This window comes from Leuciscus leuciscus, assembly GCF_965113295.1.
Source record: "Leuciscus leuciscus genome assembly, chromosome: 9".
Taxonomy (NCBI): domain Eukaryota; kingdom Metazoa; phylum Chordata; class Actinopteri; order Cypriniformes; family Leuciscidae; genus Leuciscus; species Leuciscus leuciscus.
The window spans coordinates 17,880,688-17,898,372 of NC_138733.1; the positions used below are offsets into that span (position 1 = coordinate 17,880,688).

General features: G+C 37.5%; 1 protein-coding gene across 3 annotated transcripts; it reads right to left on the reverse strand.

The window, feature by feature from the left end:
- Positions 1 to 876: 876 nt before the first annotated feature.
- On the reverse strand, positions 877 to 17,575 carry sytl2b (synaptotagmin-like 2b). Of its 3 annotated transcripts, XM_082179045.1 has the most exons (19): positions 16,754 to 17,575; positions 14,933 to 15,140; positions 12,867 to 13,039; positions 12,623 to 12,743; positions 12,123 to 12,189; positions 11,016 to 11,133; positions 10,090 to 10,914; positions 6,896 to 9,412; positions 6,162 to 6,254; positions 5,871 to 5,924; positions 5,657 to 5,745; positions 5,470 to 5,574; positions 4,887 to 5,056; positions 4,699 to 4,801; positions 4,073 to 4,234; positions 3,874 to 3,967; positions 2,119 to 2,218; positions 1,828 to 2,033; positions 877 to 1,721 (listed from the first exon to the last, which is right to left on the reverse strand). In XM_082179045.1, the coding sequence occupies exons 2-19, from the start codon at positions 15,031 to 15,033 to the stop codon at positions 1,573 to 1,575; spliced, it is 5,247 nt and encodes a 1,748-aa protein (XP_082035171.1). In that variant the 5' UTR covers positions 15,034 to 15,140; positions 16,754 to 17,575; the 3' UTR covers positions 877 to 1,572. The 3 variants fall into 3 exon arrangements, with proteins under 3 accessions (XP_082035171.1, XP_082035170.1, XP_082035172.1); XM_082179044.1 differs by lacking the exon at positions 16,754 to 17,575 and having other exon boundaries at positions 14,933 to 16,162; XM_082179046.1 differs by lacking the exon at positions 16,754 to 17,575 and having other exon boundaries at positions 12,867 to 13,018; positions 14,933 to 16,160.
- Between the last annotated feature and the right edge of the window lie 110 nt (positions 17,576 to 17,685).

A 17,685-nucleotide genomic window follows, 5' to 3' on the forward strand; every position in this document is an offset into this window, starting at 1 on the left:
TCTTTTGATGCAATCTGTGAATTTCAGCACAAAATAACTTTCTCTCCCACGGGTACATGTTGTTGTTGGCACTTTCTGAAAGACTGTGGGGAGCTTGATGCAGTTTATCTAGTCCTTTGAGACAGGAAAGAGTGATAGACGGCTCTGCTCCTCTCTTCAGTCTCACCAGAGCCTTTGTTCTGTGAACATAACCCTGTCTCACCTCCTCTTTTCTGAGTCTCTTTGCACCAGATTTCAATAATGGTGTATTGTATCTGCATGCATTGTCAGAATTATATTGTCATGTAATACAAGTCCAATTCAGTACTCCCTCTATGATGTTTAATTGGTTTGATATGTTTTAAACTAGCCGTTTGATTGAGAATACTATGTTGTGGTTTATGTACTTATAATGTGCATGTACTAATAAATAATGTGCCATTATAAGTATGCATGTGATAAACCGCGCTCTCCTCACTAGGTGGTGCTATGGATCAGAAGTTTCATATTGTTCCCGACTAAATTGCTTAGGCTCAAGGGGTCATGGTAGCCTTTTAAACAGCCATTTATTCTGACTAAATAAATGTTCATGTGGTGCCATTAGCCAGTCAACATTACTCAACATACATTAGTCAACATACTGTCATGAATGTGGATTTATGGTTCAGTCGATTAGCTTAAAAGCAATTGTGTCCGGAATTGAGCCATGAACAAAGGCAACAGATTTTCATATTGCATGCTTGTAGTGAGTCTCACTTTCTTAGCTAGTCAGATGTAGTTGTGGGTCATCCAGATATTCCGTGCAAGTGATTTACATATATAATTGCATAGTCATAGGGCACCATTTGTCACCATATACAAATACCTTTGATATATCAAGAAAAAATAACTTCTGCATTGTAAACAGTTTTCTGTTTATTTATTACACTTTTCATAATATTTCTGCTATTTTATAAGGTATTTTTATCAGGTGTATCCAGCATTATTTTACTTGTAGTACAGTATATCTATGATGTTAGTACAGGTGTATTTTACAAATAAGGCAGTCACCATCAGCACATTTTGCACATCCTTGGCAACAAATTCAATCCCAATTATGGGACACAACATTGCAATACACACATTTTGCATCTTCCTCCTTTCCTGGTTAAACAATTTTTTGGTGGTTTTTTTTTTTTGCCATTGCTTTGAATTTTAGCTTCTTTTTTTAAAATATATGTCTATATCTTTTCAGGAATTATCATTAACTACATAATTCAACAACTTCTTAAAAAATATAATAAAAAATATAATATTAGAAAAATTACCCCAACATCCACCTCTGGACATATGTAAGTCCCATTTTACATTTTGTGTGGGTAAGTTAATTTGGGTCTCTATTCAGTCATACTGGACACGCATTGAAGTGAAGATGTAAATGAAATCCAGCTCAAGAATAACACAATACTATCTGGATAAGAAACTTATGTTAATCCCAGGTGTAATGGGGACCAGAATGTCTTTCTTAATGTGACAGAAACCTTATCTCTTTTAATATAAATTATAACAAATGCAAGATATTGTATGTGGACTTTGATAATAGTCACTGTAATCTCATTTCCATGTGTTTTTGGCTGCTGTTACCATCCTCAGTGGTAACAAGCCTTCCACCCATTCATTGGGAGATTCCATCATTCTCCTCCATAAAGTGACCTCCTCTGCTGTAGAGTCCATCCAGTCCACCAGTACTCCATAACTCCTGCCTGTAAAACGAGATTGACTATTAAATGCATATATATTTGTGTTAATATGTATTTTATGCGTTTATGTTTGTAGATCTCAGAACACATAAAGATCCCAACACTGCACCTGTGCCCATGCCGAGTCTCAGGCCTCCAAGCGAGTGATTGGCTAGACGGTCCCGGTCCCAAACAGTAAGCTCCACACAAGCCTCTTTTAGGTCCTCTGCCTTGAAGCCATCATACACCATAGTGTGATTAAATATGGGGTTGGCTGTTCTCTTCAGCACCCGGGTCTTCTGACGGCTCTTTTTGCTGGTGTCGGGGAGTACAAAGCTGTGCAGAGAATTCAACAATTACTTAGTGGGACCTTGAAGATGTTTTCACATCACAATAATACAAAGCAATCATATTATAATACCATTTCACATATGGGTCAATAGTTGGACTTCTGATAAGTGGGAGATTCTTGCAGTCTTTGACCCAGATATGCACTTCACCAGAGCCAGGAATGTTCTTTGCTGGATTGAAAAAATAAACACTCACACAGATCAATTGATAAATCTGTGACATTTTACTTTATTTTTGACATAATGTGCAGTCTTCGGTATATAAGCTGCATGTATGTGAATTATAATCAAGTGTAGAGTCAGTTCTGGCAGGTCACGTTAGTAAGGCTCGCATCGGCTGATCCACGTCTACCTATATGAATACGACGCCTATCGCTGTATACATACACTCACCTAAAGGATTATTAGGAACACCATACTAATACTGTGTTTGACCCCCTTTCGCCTTCAGAACTGCCTTAATTCTACGTGGCATTGATTCAACAAGGTGCTGAAAGCATTCTTTAGAAATGTTGGCCCATATTGATAGGATAGCATCTTGCAGTTGATGGAGATTTGTGGGATGCACATCCAGGGCAAAAAGATGCTCTATTGGGTTGAGATCTGGTGACTGTGGGGGCCATTTAATACAGTGAACTCATTGTCATGTTCAAAAAACCAATTTGAAATGATTCGAGCTTTGTGACATGGTGCATTATCCTGCTGGAAGTAGCCATCAGAGGATGGGTACATGGTGGTCATAAAGGGATGGACATGGTCAGAAACAATACTCAGGTAGGCCGTGGCATTTAAACGATGCCCAATTGGCACTAAGGGGCCTAAAGTGTGCCAAGAAAACATCCCCCACACCATTACACCACCACCACCAGCCTGCACAGTGGTAACAAGGCATGATGGATCCATGTTCTCATTCTGTTTACGCCAAATTCTGACTCTACCATCTGAATGTCTCAACAGAAATCGAGACTCATCAGACCAGGCAACATTTTTCCAGTCTTCAACTGTCCAATTTTGGTGAGCTCGTGCAAATTGTAGCCTCTTTTTCCTATTTGTAGTGGAGATGAGTAGTACCCGGTGGGGTCTTCTGCTGTTGTAGCCCATCCGCCTCAAGGTTGTGCGTGTTGTGGCTTCACAAATGCTTTGCTGCATTCCTCGGTTGTAACGAGTGGTTATTTCAGTCAAAGTTGCTCTTCTATCAGCTTGAATCAGTCGGCCCATTCTCCTCTGACCTCTAGCATCAACAAGGCATTTTCGCCCACAGGACTGCCGCATACTGGATGTTTTTCCCTTTTCACACCATTCTTTGTAAACCCTAGAAATGGTTGTGCGTGAAAATCCCAGTAACTGAGCAGATTGTGAAATACTCAGACCACTCAGATAATTGCATTAATGAGAAATTGAACAGGTGTTCCTAATAATCCTTTAGGTGAGTGTATATAAGCTCCTTCACTATTATCAGCAGCTATCGCATTTCTCAGGAGCGAATTACCCTCCTCCATCCCCAGCTCCTCCTCTCATCAGTCAGGATTTGGCATTCTGATTCCCCTCGAATCAGAATAAATTCTCGAATTATGTTGTACTTTAAAATCTTGAATTAATGATATCTGCAATACATTCATGTTGGTTCTGTTCTGTTTACCCTAAGGGGGGTTATTGCTGCTCTCCCTGCTCTTATTCATGCTAGGCTGCAGGAATGCGCAGGGAGTTCTCGCCCAGACCGGCACCATACCGCCAATCCAAACTGTATGCTAATTGTCAATCATATTTGACGATAGTGGTCCTGACAGAATTGTAATTAGTAAAAGATTGTAATGGTGGAGCCTTACAGTGGGAGATCTGAGGCAGGAAACGTATGGCCAGTCTCATCTGTCCTCTTAAGTCAAATGGCTGGAGGCTGTTTGTGGTCTGTGAGAAGAGATTCTGAAATCAAGACAGATTTGTATTTTCATGTATTAAATATTTTAACTTTTAAAATTGTATCACAAGTTTCACCTAAGAGAAATGATGGACACATTCATACCGTACCCTTGGTTTAAGAGGCAAAAGCTTCATCTCTGTGTCGTTAAAATCCCACAAGGAGAGGTCAAGCTCTATCTCACCCAGAAAGCTGTTACGACCAAATGTGTCATTGTGCCATGCTGAAAGGTTGAGAACCTGGGACATCAGGTACTCCATTCGGACTCTGTACTGTATGCATCAAATAATTAAATTAATGGAGATTATTTGGTATGATGCATATAGAGGACACTGGGGCTAGTTGTCACTTATTAATCCAGTGAATATCTCTCATGTTAGGGTTATTTTTCAAGTACATTTTTGTATAGACACATATATTAAAGTCGTAAAGCCTAAAATTCCACCGTTCGCACAGGAATGAGTACAGTAAATTGAACACACCCAATAATGAGGCATGCTGTCACACTATATGGGGCAAGTTGTCACAATTGAACCTGCTGTTAAACAGCCTATTATAGACATTTCAGCTCAAAATCAACAGCAAAACAATTATGAAAAATCAACGGTGTGAAATGTGATGTGCATATTTATCAAACCATTTATTTGACGTTATTGAATGTGTACAACACATGATTGCTTGCTCCAATAAAAATGTGAACACTGGCCCTGACTTATTCTGCCAGTGATTTCCTTACCCTAAGAATCTCATTGTATGTAGGATTCAGTGTTTTCTTCTTCACAGCGGTTTTTCTTTTTCCCAAATTGGCAGAATCAGGTATGAGGTAACTCTTAACATACCTAGAAAACAAAGCACAAGTTCTCTATGGAGAAAATATCTATTTAGAGGAGAAAGGGGTGGGTGGTATTGAGATCGCAGTCTTACGGGTCAGATCGATTCCTCTTCTTGTCCACTGCTGCCAGATTCTGGCACTGAACAACAAAGATATGGAACTCCCGCAACTTGTGCACATAGTTTAGTGAAAACTGGATGCTCCCTTGAACGTCAACGCTGCTATAGTCACTACTGTACACGCTTGCAACACTGCCGCTAACCTGAAGGTAATGGAAATACAATATTTAATCATTCCCAGTACATCAATGTGCTTAACGTCAAATTAAATTGAACCCTATTTGATTTGAAAGTAAATGTTCTGGTTTTACTGTGATCAATTCATCACTGTGCATAAGCAAAATTGTTTATATTCATAATCAGGATAAAATAAAGCCCAACATTACTTTTGTTCTCATTGAATATCCTGTTTCATTTGGATTCTGTCCGATTACGGATGTAAACTTGGCTGTGAATGGTGCTTCATGATTTATATCTGAGGCAAATGGGATAATTTGCTGGGTACATTTGCCTATGTATATGGAATATATATACTACTGTATATTATCTGACAGTATATGCTTGGTAAAGAACTTGGTAAATAATTTAGTATATAATATACAGTATATGAACATACAGAGGTGGAGCCTGAGTAGTTGCTGAGGTTAGTAAATTGTCTGTTATTCCACTGTGGGACGCCACTGCGGGAACTGCTCTCCGAGTCACTCTCTCCTCCATCACTCTAAAAAGACAGGACAGCGGCAGACATTTTGAGCATTTTGACCTGGCCTTTTATCTTCGATAAAAATGACAAATGAACCAACTTCTTTTTGTAGAAATGAGGGCACTGATTTGCTGAGTTGCTTCAGGTGCTCTGGGTCTGAGGTCGCAAAGGAAGTCTGGGCAACTGAGACTGAAACAAGATGGCAGAAGAAATCAAATAAATGTGCAAATATGATGCCAACAAGATTAGTGTTTCACAATAATTATAATTAAAACTGAATATAAAACATATGAGAAGTTAAGTTTGAGACTTGCCATCATAGTTGTCCTGCATGTAGTCATTTGTTTGTTTAAATTTTTGGTCTTGTCCTTAGAGAAGAGATCACAATGACAAAGTAGAACAGATTCTGTTGTCATGTGAACTCTCCATTTAAAGCCAAACAATTTAGTGTTTTACTCTGGAAGAGTAAAACTAGAAGTATACTATGAAAAAGACAGCTAAATATGGATATGGTATTTTTTGTTGAAAAACTAATGACAAAAAATATATAAATTATTTTCTGTTACAGTTTAAAGTGTTTGACATAATAGAGAATTGATGCTCACTAGGAAGAAGGCTAATGTCTTCCATGCTCTTATGGTACACAGGTCTAGATGAAGCTTGTCTCAAAGCTTTCAGAACGGGACTCTCATTTTCACCTGCAAGATTTAACAGTGGCAGTTTGATCCAATAAAGGTATAAAGAATTAATACAACAAGCAAGAAGAATGTGTTCATGAGAGAACTTGTGTTTCCTGTTCTTGTGCCATTGTGTAATGTGAGCACTTATATCTGTTTGATTTAACACTTGAAAGGAAAGCTGTGGAAACCTATTATACAACACTGATGTAAATACACTTAACTACATTAATTCATGTTAGTTAATCTTTTATGAATGCACATACATGTTTCTTGCTTATGGTTAGGAACTTTTTCTAAATCAATAATCCTAAGTATAACATTTATTATTAATTTTCTAAGCTTACAATTTACACCTAGCAGTTGATACAACTTTTGTTCCTGTTGCTTAAACAATAGAGCATGGCCATAGCAACACCAAGGTCATGTTCAATATCCAAGGAATGCATAGCTTAAATGCAACGCAAGTAACTTTTGGATAAAAATGTCTGCCAAATGTGTGAATGTAAATGTAAAATGTGTATTATTATATACATTCATGGCATGCATTTGACATACACTTTTATTTTACATTGGATTCCAAGTATTGATGAAAGGGGTCTTTGGTTAAAAACGTTTGAGAAACCTGTACAGTATGATAAGAGAAAAAGCTTCAAACTTACGGTTTGAATTCCCCTTAGTGGCATTTCCATCAGTTTGTGTGGTTGAGTGGAGTCCCAGGCTCCCTTTCCTGGTTTGGAGGTCGGGGGAACCCTGTACTGGAGTACTGGTTTTTACTGGGGAACACTTACAGCTACAGTTTGTCTCTGGAGATGATGTAAATGAAGTGCAGATAAAATTATCAACCTGCTCTGTAACTGGAGGTGGAGTGTATATACTTCTGTCTTCTGTAATTCCAAGGTAATGTTGGTAGTCCCGTGGGATGAAAGATCTAGCAAGAGGTTGAGAGTCTGAATCCTCTGAGGTACGTGATGGTCTTCTCTGAGTATTTTTGTCTCTGTCTCTCCAAGAGATTTCTGGGGATGTTTTTGGCATGGTATAGCTAGCTTCTTGTGTTTTCCTGGTCTGTGTAATGCTAGCTTCTGGTGTCTTCTTAACCTGTTGCATATTGGGTCCCTGAGACTTCTTGGACTGAAGATGTAAGTCCTGGCTTTGCTCCTCAAACGCAGAGTTCACTGAAAACATGCTGGTGGCACGTCGCATGGCACTTGCTTTTCCATTTAGACTGCCTTTGTTGCTTCTTCTACACTGCTGAGGTCTTGACTCTTGACCAGCCTGAGGTTTAGGTACCATTGTGGCTTTTGAGTTGTTCTGTGAGCCTTTCTGTGCCTGAAGAGAATGAGACACTCCATGGGATATTGCTTCGCCCCCATCTGACTGATCGTTTTTTGATTCTTGTCTTGACATAATCCTCTTCTTTGAGGGAGACTGGAATGCTCTAGTTTTGGCTGGTGAGGATGTTTTACCATTCTGGCTGTCATTAACAAAGTCTTTGACATTGGCTCTCTCTTTTGGACTTTGTGGACTTAAGGATCTCTGAATTCCACTTTCAAGGACCGGTGACCTTCGTCCAGATTTTGTAGGTGGTCCTCCCCAGAAGTCACGAAGGTTCTTAAACTGTAAAGTGCTCATACCATCCATCACAACTGGCTTTTCCTTCCGTTGCACAGGGAAATTAGGAGACAGTCTATCTCTGGCTGAAGAACTGTCCTCATCATCATCATCATCATACTCTGTACCTATTGTACTGAGATCAAACTCAGACTTTGTAAATCTTTGGTTCAGTCGAGCAGTAGTAGTCGATCTGATTTGAGCTGCAGATGTTTTAGATTCTTTCTCCCAGAAGGACTTTAGTTGCTTGATCCTCTCTGCCATGTTCTCTTGCTGGGAATTCTGCTTAACAAAAGGCACTTGATTGGTTCTTGGTGTAGTTCTTGATTTTGCCTCTAATTCTTTTGGAGAGGTGTGATCTGCATCACTACTGTGTGTGCTAACTGTGCCTCCCATGCTATCACTATTTTGACCCAATAGCAAGGATCCACTGTCAAGTGATGGAGAAGATGATTTTAAACGTGGAAGAGAACCTACTTTGTCTAAGAGAGAGCTTGCAAGTATTTGGTCATTCTTCTGATTAGCATATATCAATGGCGGATTTGAATCATCTGTAACAATGGGTACTTGTGGTTTATAGATGGTGTTAGCACTCTCCATATGCTCAAGGTCTAAATCTTCCTCAACTGTCTCTTTTTTCTGATGTCCTGGAGATGTTGCTTTCAAGCTCTGTTCACTTCTCTGTTGGTCCTGTACACATTCAGTCGGCTTTCTGCTAACATCACTAGGGATTAATTGTTCAGTTATACCAGGAGCACTAGATTTGCTGATCAAAATCTTTGGACCAATGTTTTCTTTCTCCCAGAATGATTTCAAATTGGCAATTTTTGGTCGCTGGTTCTCTTCAGCACTTGGTCTTTCTTTTGGCAGATGCCGAGTATGCTTGATGTCAGTGTTTTCAAGTTTAACTTTGGTCACTACCTCTCTCTTGATAAAAGCTTCTGTTTTGTTCTCATTTTGACTTAATTTCCCACCTACAGAAATATTCACCTCTGGGATCTTTGGAGGAACATTGTTTGCAGTAAGAGCAGAGTCAATAGAGAGATTCCTGATGAGAGGTTCTATATGAGAGACAGATTCAGATCTTCGTTCTTTTGGAATGTTTTGGGTAGGCTCATCAACACTCTGTTCCTTTCCCCAATCAGTCTGTTGTAGAAATGTCGTATCGACTTCTAATGGAATCTCTTCACTCTGGCATGGTATGATTAAGTACACATTATCCCTTGGTTTGGATCTCTGATCAACCTCATCTTCAAAGTCTATGTCATCGATCTTGGTGTCCTCCTCCATGTCCTCATGGGCATTGCTCTCTATATCAAGCCTATCACTGCTGTCTGAGCTTCTGCTAAACCACTCAAGAACTTTGGCAATGGAATCTCCATGTTCATCAGTAGGTGTCGGAATGTGTTCATCTGTCATGACCTCTAGTTTGGCATTTTCCTGTTTTGAGTTATTAGTCTTTTGTTTTATGTTGAAGACAAGGGGGTTGCTGCTAGTCTCACAGTCAGAAGAGGCATCTGTCTTATTGAATGTATCTGTTATGTTGAGGGATCTGGGAAATTGTTGACCTGTAAGACAAACAGCATAGCATTGAACGACCAAAGCAGAATCTAGGCATTTTAAATTTCAAGTAACTATTGTAAGCAATAATTTAATAAAAATATATATATAATTTAATTTATTCTAAATTTAAGATTATTTCACCCAAATATGAAAATGATGTAATTTACTAACTTTTGTGTCATTTCAAATCTGTATGTCTTTATTTCTTCTGCAGAACACAACAGTGGATACACACAGGTGAAAAGTTGATTAATATCTAGTTGGGTGAATATTCCATTTAGGTGGTAGTATCTTGAACACTGGGGTATGTTGAAGCGGCAGAAGCAGGTGAACATTTCCACCAACTACTGGACTGGAGTGTGAAAAGCTGGATGAATGTACAATTACTTGAATATCAGGTTGTTTTTCACCAGAACTGATCGGCACACTTGGAAAATGTTTGGTGAGACACATGTATATTTAGCTGACATACTTGGGTGATTTATTAAGCATTAAAGTGAGTCACAGTGTACTGCCATTATACTGTTTTTGAATTCACCCAAAATTCAACAAGATTGTCATTCATTTATCTAATTTGTGTTCTGCAGAAGAAAGTAAGTCATACAGTTTGAAAAGAGGATGGGTAAATGACACAATTAAAAAATTCTGGCAAACTACTCCTTTAAAAAAATATGGATCATACCAACAGCAGTTTTCTTCATATTTTCTTCAGTTCTTATCGCTTCCAATTTTGGAAACTGAGCCACATGATTTTCCACAATCTCAGATTTGTGCAGTGTAGGTTGAGGGGCAATGATCTCATCCAGTGGCTTTTTAGAGTTGTCAGTCAATGCAAACATTACATTCTCACGAGGAAGATATATTTCACCAGAAATGTTTTGCCCCTCCAATTCCATACTTGGTGACTGAGGAAGGCAACTATTTGTTTCTCTTCTTTGTTTTAGAGGTTCTTCTACTTTCTTTCCATCGTCTGCTCTCGTGATAGAGTTCAGACTTAGACGTGGTTGTATCTTTGGCTTCTCTTGTAAGCCCCGAGGAGGGTTTATCAGTTGCGATGACGCTCTCACTGGTAAACGTGACTTTGGCAACTTCATTGGTGAAGGGGAGCTAAATGCCTCCTTGTTTTCAGTTTTGCTACTTGATTCCTCTGTATTTCCCAGAGAAAGTCTAGATTCTTCAGGATCCTTTCCTTGGCTGGTGTTTTTGCAAACATGGCTTAGAGATACAACTGGTTGGCGCAGTTGGCTCTTGAGAGTTGGCTCATTTGAGCTGTGTTTGCGGATGCTTCTTGGTGGTGGAGACCTGATACCTGAGCCTGCTGTGGTGGACACACTCTGGCTGGACATGCTCTGGGTGGACACAGAGCTGGTGCTGTCTGAGATAGAGCCCTGGGGTTTGTTGATTTTGGTTCTCTTCTTTGGCACAGGCTTTTGACCAGGAGGTCTGTTTTGTATGGTCTCAGAGACTTCTCTTTTATCTTCACTGTTACTTGCTTCCTGATGTTTTACTGCAAATGTGAGACTTGTAAGCAAGGGAGAACACAAAACATTACAAGTTTCTTAAAACTTCTGAGTATTAATGAACATTGTACAATGTTGTCACATCAACCTTGTGAATCAGAGCCCCTGTCTAATGATTTCCTGAGTCCAGGTCCTGTGGTAAAGGGGATATCAGTCTCCTCAAAATCAAGCTCTATTGGAACACTGTTGAATGGGTTGTGTCTTGGCTGGAACCAGGTAAAGAGGCAAAGTTTGTTAAAAGAAGCAATGAAGAAATGCATTGATTATTGATGTCATATTGATTTATTTGTGATATAACATTAACTTTCACCCACAATTCACACACTAGATTGACGTGGACTTAAAAGGGATCATATCATACATTTTTGTGAAATAATTTGTTTATAATTCTTTATACTGTTACTGAAAGTGCCAAAACTAGTTTCCTCATAAAATGTATGATCATTTTCCACCCTCTCTCCGATACGTAGAATTTTTTTCAATACACCGTTTTTTTATGTATGCTTAACACTCCTGTTGGATATGACATGAGAAACAGCTGTGTTTACTCACAAGCTGCAGGTCTGCTTTAGAGTCTAGTATACTGTAGTTTGCTCTGTTCAATCCTTCAGTAACAGCCTCTTTGCCCAGCCTGTGTTATATTATGATGATCATAAATCTATAATATTTCCTCCTTGGTACCTCATATTGACCTGGCAGGCCAAGTTTCTGATTATAAATCGGTGTTTTCGTCTAAATGTAGTGGGCACCCACATGTTAATGCATTTTGTTGTAAGTAATGGAAGTTCAGTACACTTTTAAATAATAAAGGTTCTTTATTAGCATTGATGGTTCCATGAAAAACATTCAACATCCATGGACATTTTCCACCATACAAAGGGGTTTTTATAGTGGAAAAACGTTCTTTAGAATATTAAAATGTTTGTCACACCAAGAAAAATGCTCAGAACTGTTCAATGAAGGGTTCTTTGGAGAATCCAAAATAGTTCTTCTGATTCTTCTTTATTTTGAAGAGTGTAGGAGCCATTTTCCCACATAATTTTTAATAAATGGTCCATTTGGACTGGAGAGGATGTTTTGAAATTTTAATTCCATTATGATATGATCCCTTTAAGTGTTTCTCCCAAGGATATACAGTAATGGTGAATGAAGCTGACACTAATATGTTTGTATATTTCTGTGAGCACTTACATACCTTGGATGGTGATCTCATGCCTATGTTTAGGTTTTCTTGCTGGAGCTCTAATGTGTCACCATTTTCCCTGATTTCAAAACAAATAGTAACCTGTTCATTTATTGTTATGCGTGCTTGCATGTATAAGATATCCAGATGATTTGGACTCAAGTTCTTCAAGAGATCCTGTAATGACCAGGATCAATTAAGAGCATTAAAAGTACAGCGAGCAAACTCCTCTGTTGACCCTTGTCGAGTCATAAAGATATTGAAATCATGAGGTATCCACACCTGTAAAGCACACAAGCACCTGGGAGGGGTGGAGGTTGCACACACAGTGCAAACCAAAGAGTTCTGGCAAGTGTGAACAGTTATTACCCAGTTCTTCTGGATAAATTAATGAATATCAAGCTACTACTATAAGAAATGGATCACGCAGTGTAGGATTATGCCAGCAGCACTAAACAGTTGATCAGGTACTGTCAACTACTTTGCTTTTGTACATGAACATGTACCATTACCTTTCCTTTAGCTGCATTGAGGACTCAGTACTTTGTGTTTTTTTGGGTGACGTCATGATGCCATCACTATCCTTTCTGCTGATGCTTCTTGATCTGCCGCCCCATGGCTTGGTTAAAAACTCTATATAAAAGGATAGTGGGATGTTTACTGATATTTAGTGCTGTTTATAGGCTCACTAACAAAGCATTACGTCAAGGTTTCTGAAAGAGTTGCATGTGTGAACTGTAGGTGTTTTGGTCTCACCAACAACTGATGATTTTTTTTGATTCATTGATGCCAATATGATGTCAGAGCCATGAATCCTGTCCTGGTGTCTCTGTGACTTCACCTCGTAGAACCATTCTCCTGACAAATACTTGCGTCTGTCTTCCTCTGGGACGGCTTTCGGCAGCTGTCTGGAATCAAATGAGCGAAACCTTCAATTTTCGTAAGAAAAAAAAAGAAACGAGTGCAGTTCTCAGCAACATGCATCTAACATAGTCTCACCTCAACATGTCTTTTGGACAAATACCGTACATTCCATAGTGCGCAAATTAGTTTACTCCAGCAATCAAGGGAAGAAAGCACTGCAATAATCACATTTTCTGTTGTTTGCTCTCAAAATGTTAAATTATTTTTATGTACAAATGTGTCAGGCAGTCCTTTGAGTACTAGGATCATAAACTGGGCTTTCCAAATGTTGGTATCTCATTGCACTTTATTACTTTATTATGTTACACAGCTCTCCTGTATTAGAGTCTACTAAACCAATAACATTCCATATGACCAAAGAGTCTGGGCAAACTCTTCCTTCATTGGTTTATTCGGTAAACTGTCTTCAATACTGACTCTGTTTGCTTTGCAAATGCCAAATCTTTCATAATGGTTGCTTCTTAGGTACTATCAAAGTATCCAAGTAGCTGTACCCTGTTAAATTAATATAACACTACTGATGAAGAGTTTTATTGAAATTTCTTTTTTTTAAGAAAAACAACCCAAGATGTTAAGACTAATAATTATACTGTGACTTGTTTTGAGAGCTGGTTACTGTTAAATGGTACAAATGACAAAACAACCATTACAAAACAACCTTAATAGAGACATTGTGAGCATTTGGAGTGATTCAAAATGGTTTGATTAAAATCATGTGTTTGGAAACAACCATTGGAACACATCTTCACTTTTGAAGGAGTGGAAACTATGTTGGTCATGTGAAAAGGCCAAGACAATTATTCCACAAGGGTAGACTTAATCCTTTTATACAAGGTTGAGTAAGGTTGAGGCTGAACACAAGGAAATCACCCAGACATGGCCAGATTCTGCATTCTTTCTTTCATGTAGACTTCCCGTCTCCATTCAAAGCGTTAAACATGAGAACAAATAATTTGCTAGTGCAGCGGCGTTCATGTGGGTAAACACCTCACTGTTTGTCTGTGGATCAATGCCTTGTTTGTTTTTTTCATGTTGGATTTTGATGTATTTAATTGAATAAGTGTAAAATGACAATTATGTGCCTTTGGGTAGTTTACAAGTGATACAAATGTTTTACATGCATTTTTGCTGCATTTATTTGGTCAAATGTACAATAAAAACAGTAATATAGTGAAATTTTAACTACAATTTAATACAATTTATAAATAACTCAATGTTTTCCATTGTAATTAATGTATCAAATCACTCTAATATGCTGATTAAATGCTCAAGAAACATTTATTACATTTTACAAAACTTTAAGAAAGAAATTTTCATTGACATGTATTAACTTCTTATTATCAATGTTGAAAACAGTTGTGCTAATTAATCTTTTTTTTGTAAACTGATAATTGTTTTTCAATTATTTGATAATAGAAAGTTCAAAGGAGCAGCATTTATTTGATTTCATTCTTTTTGTAACATTATAAATGTATTTACTCTCACTTTTGATCAATTTAATTCATCCTTGCTGAATACAATTTTTATTTACTGACCCCAAGCTTTTGAATGGTTGTGTGTGTATATATATATATATATATATAATGTATAATGGAAAGTGTATTTCAGGTGACATAACTGGTCACCATCTATTTTTCATCATTCTATTTACCTTGTAGCATTTTGCAGTTCATTTAAAATGTATTTTTCTGAGTAAAAATATTCAGTGTAATCTGTTTATGTGAGGTCATAAAATGTCATTTATAATATTTAAACACGATGGAAACATTTCAATGGTTTCATATCATATAGTATATCACACTGCTGTCACTGCTTGATATTTTCATATCAACTACACATTTGCAATAATAGAGGAGGGTCATTTACCCTAATAAAGGTTTGTGTCTGAGCAGTCTTACTTTATTCGTTCCTCCTCGGCTTTCTTCAACTCAGCATCCCTCTTTAAAACGGTCATGATCTTCTCCTGCTCCTCCTCGCTCAGGTGGCTGAGGTCTATCATGATGGCCGTTGTTCTTCTCACTATTTGAGACTCTTGTGCAAAGGCTCAGAAGGCTATCTATTGTTGCTCCTGATTCACCTTCATTTCATTATGCGCAATTACGGCACCTGTAATGAGCACATCAAAACCTCTGAGATGCTCCATTAGTCTCTTTCAGGTCAAGTGGCTTCAAAAGAAAATAATTAGGGTAATATTAAGTCATTATTTAATGGAAAGGAAAAATGTAACTTAATTTGTATGCTGGATTTGCTGTAATTTGAAATGAAATGTGAGTTCTAAATAAGTGCACAATGAAGCCGAGTGTGGGCCAGTTTGGAGAATGCTGAGATTAGACAAAACATGTGACGGCACTGTCAGTTGACCATGAGAAGGGGCAGACTTTTAGATCAAGCACAATTTACAGAAAATTATTAAGTTTTCCATTGAGCATAAATTGCATAATGCTGATCCCACTTAAGAGTCATGTCAGAAAATGGCTCTAATATGTACTATTAATTAAATTAGATGGCTCTGATATGCACAGAAAAACAAGCACATTCCTGGATCTATCTGTAAAAAAAAAAAAAAAAACTTGTTTCCTTACATGATCATATGACCATCTATAAAACTTAAGACACCAGTGTGTCAAGTTAGCTGTGCAAATATTTGAAAACGGCTCACTGAGACACTATTTACTCTGGGTTACACCTTGATCAAAACAAGCTTCAAATAAATGACAAAGTTAGACTATACATAACATTATACAAACAACCAGCGAGCAATAACATATCAATTAGATGTTAATACTTTACATGGCTGAGGAGCTTAAAAAAGGGTGAATAGGAATACATATTCTCTAATGAGAGTTGAAATCAAGACAGAAATAATGAATAACTGTTTGGTAGAATTACACAAAACAAAACCAGTGTATCAACAGCACATGAGTAATGGATTTAACATTATAATTGATCTGCAGAATATGATGCTATAATGCCATATCCTGAATCCTGTTACTGTCCAAAAGGCTTTTGACTCATCAAATGAGGCACTTAATTGCAAATTGAATTAGGTTTAAATTGAATAAGTTCTTAGCAAATATTTTATGAGATGCAATATATTTACGTAGCCTATCACTTTTAGTAAACAGGATAAGTATTGTTACTTATCCTGTTTACTAAAAATGATAGGCCACGTAAAATTTAAGTTGTTTTTCTGGATATGTAAAATAATTTCACCACAAGAAGCCCAGTGGAATTTTACTTTTTTTTCAGTTGTTTTTCTGGAAATGTAAAATAAGTGGAATTTTACTTTTTTTTTTAAAAATCTTTTGACCTAATTGAATTTTAGAAACAAGATAATGTGGTGTATTCCTGTCTGCAATGATAAAATCACTGCTGTCTCTGGATTCATTATTCTAGTTGTTTTCTGTTGAATTTGTAGTGCATTTATATTTAAACATCATAAATGCATTACCTGTAGGCTACAATAGTGAACTCAAGAGCAGACCAACCGGAGATTAGTAGTCTCGTATTACAGTGTAAATTCTGCTTTCTATGAGTTATGTCAGTCAATTAACAAATAGCTTATTTTTCATAGTTTACTCGAGACCAAAAACACAATGACAGCCTTCAAGAATGTATTCATGAAAGCCCTAGATGTTCGTAAATATATTCTACATTGCTAAAACACTCCTCACAAACATAACGACAGGTATATGTCCAAATGAAATGTTTCAGCTCACCTTATTTCCGTGGCAGAATGTAGTCCAGCAGAGCAGAACACATCTTCACTGTGTGAGCGACGCGTCTCTCAGGGTTGGACGAACTCTTGACGTCGGCTCCTAGTCGACCAATCAAAGACTGCGTTTGTGCGGTTGACGCGACGCGCCAAGATAGAACGTTCCAATCGGGAGTATGGACGAACGATGATAACGCATTGAAATAAGTTGTTGCAAAAAGAATGTAAAAACCATAAACACAGTCCGTTTATTTTTCTTCATAAGTTTCAGTATCAGTTGAGATGACATATGTTTTGCTTCTCTGTATATTTGAAGCTCAAGTGGTTTGACATTTGCCACACTGTAGTGAATCCCTTGTTGCTTACCGTCTTGTTTTTACTGTCAATTTCACTTCCATCCATGAAAAACAATAGAATGACATTTTATTTCATAACTATTCGTTTTATTATTTTTAATAGTAATAATAATAATGTGGGGGGAAATTACTAAGTGCGCCTTGCACTTAAATCTAAAAATATTGTCTGTTGTTATACATTGATAATCTTTTGTAAGCTTGTACTTCCCAGGGAAATAATTATACAAATGCAGCCTTTTTTAGTCCCCTAGTAAGTTTATATTAGAACAAGTTTAACCTGGTTTATGTTTAACAAGAAGGAGTGAGGTTTTGAAATGGGTAGATTTCACGCAGTGTAAAAAGGGCAAGTGAGCACTAACTCTCAAATCTATTGAATATTAATACCTCTATTAAGCTTGGTATTTTTGAATCTATGACTTCTGCCTGAACTACCATTTAGATTAATTGAATACAAAATGATAATTTACAGGTTCTGATCGGCAAATAAGCTATGTTTAGCAGTATTTGTAAATCATAAAAACTAGTACATGATTAACCACTAGGCTGCAATAGCTGAAAGAACTAATGCATGCCATGAAAC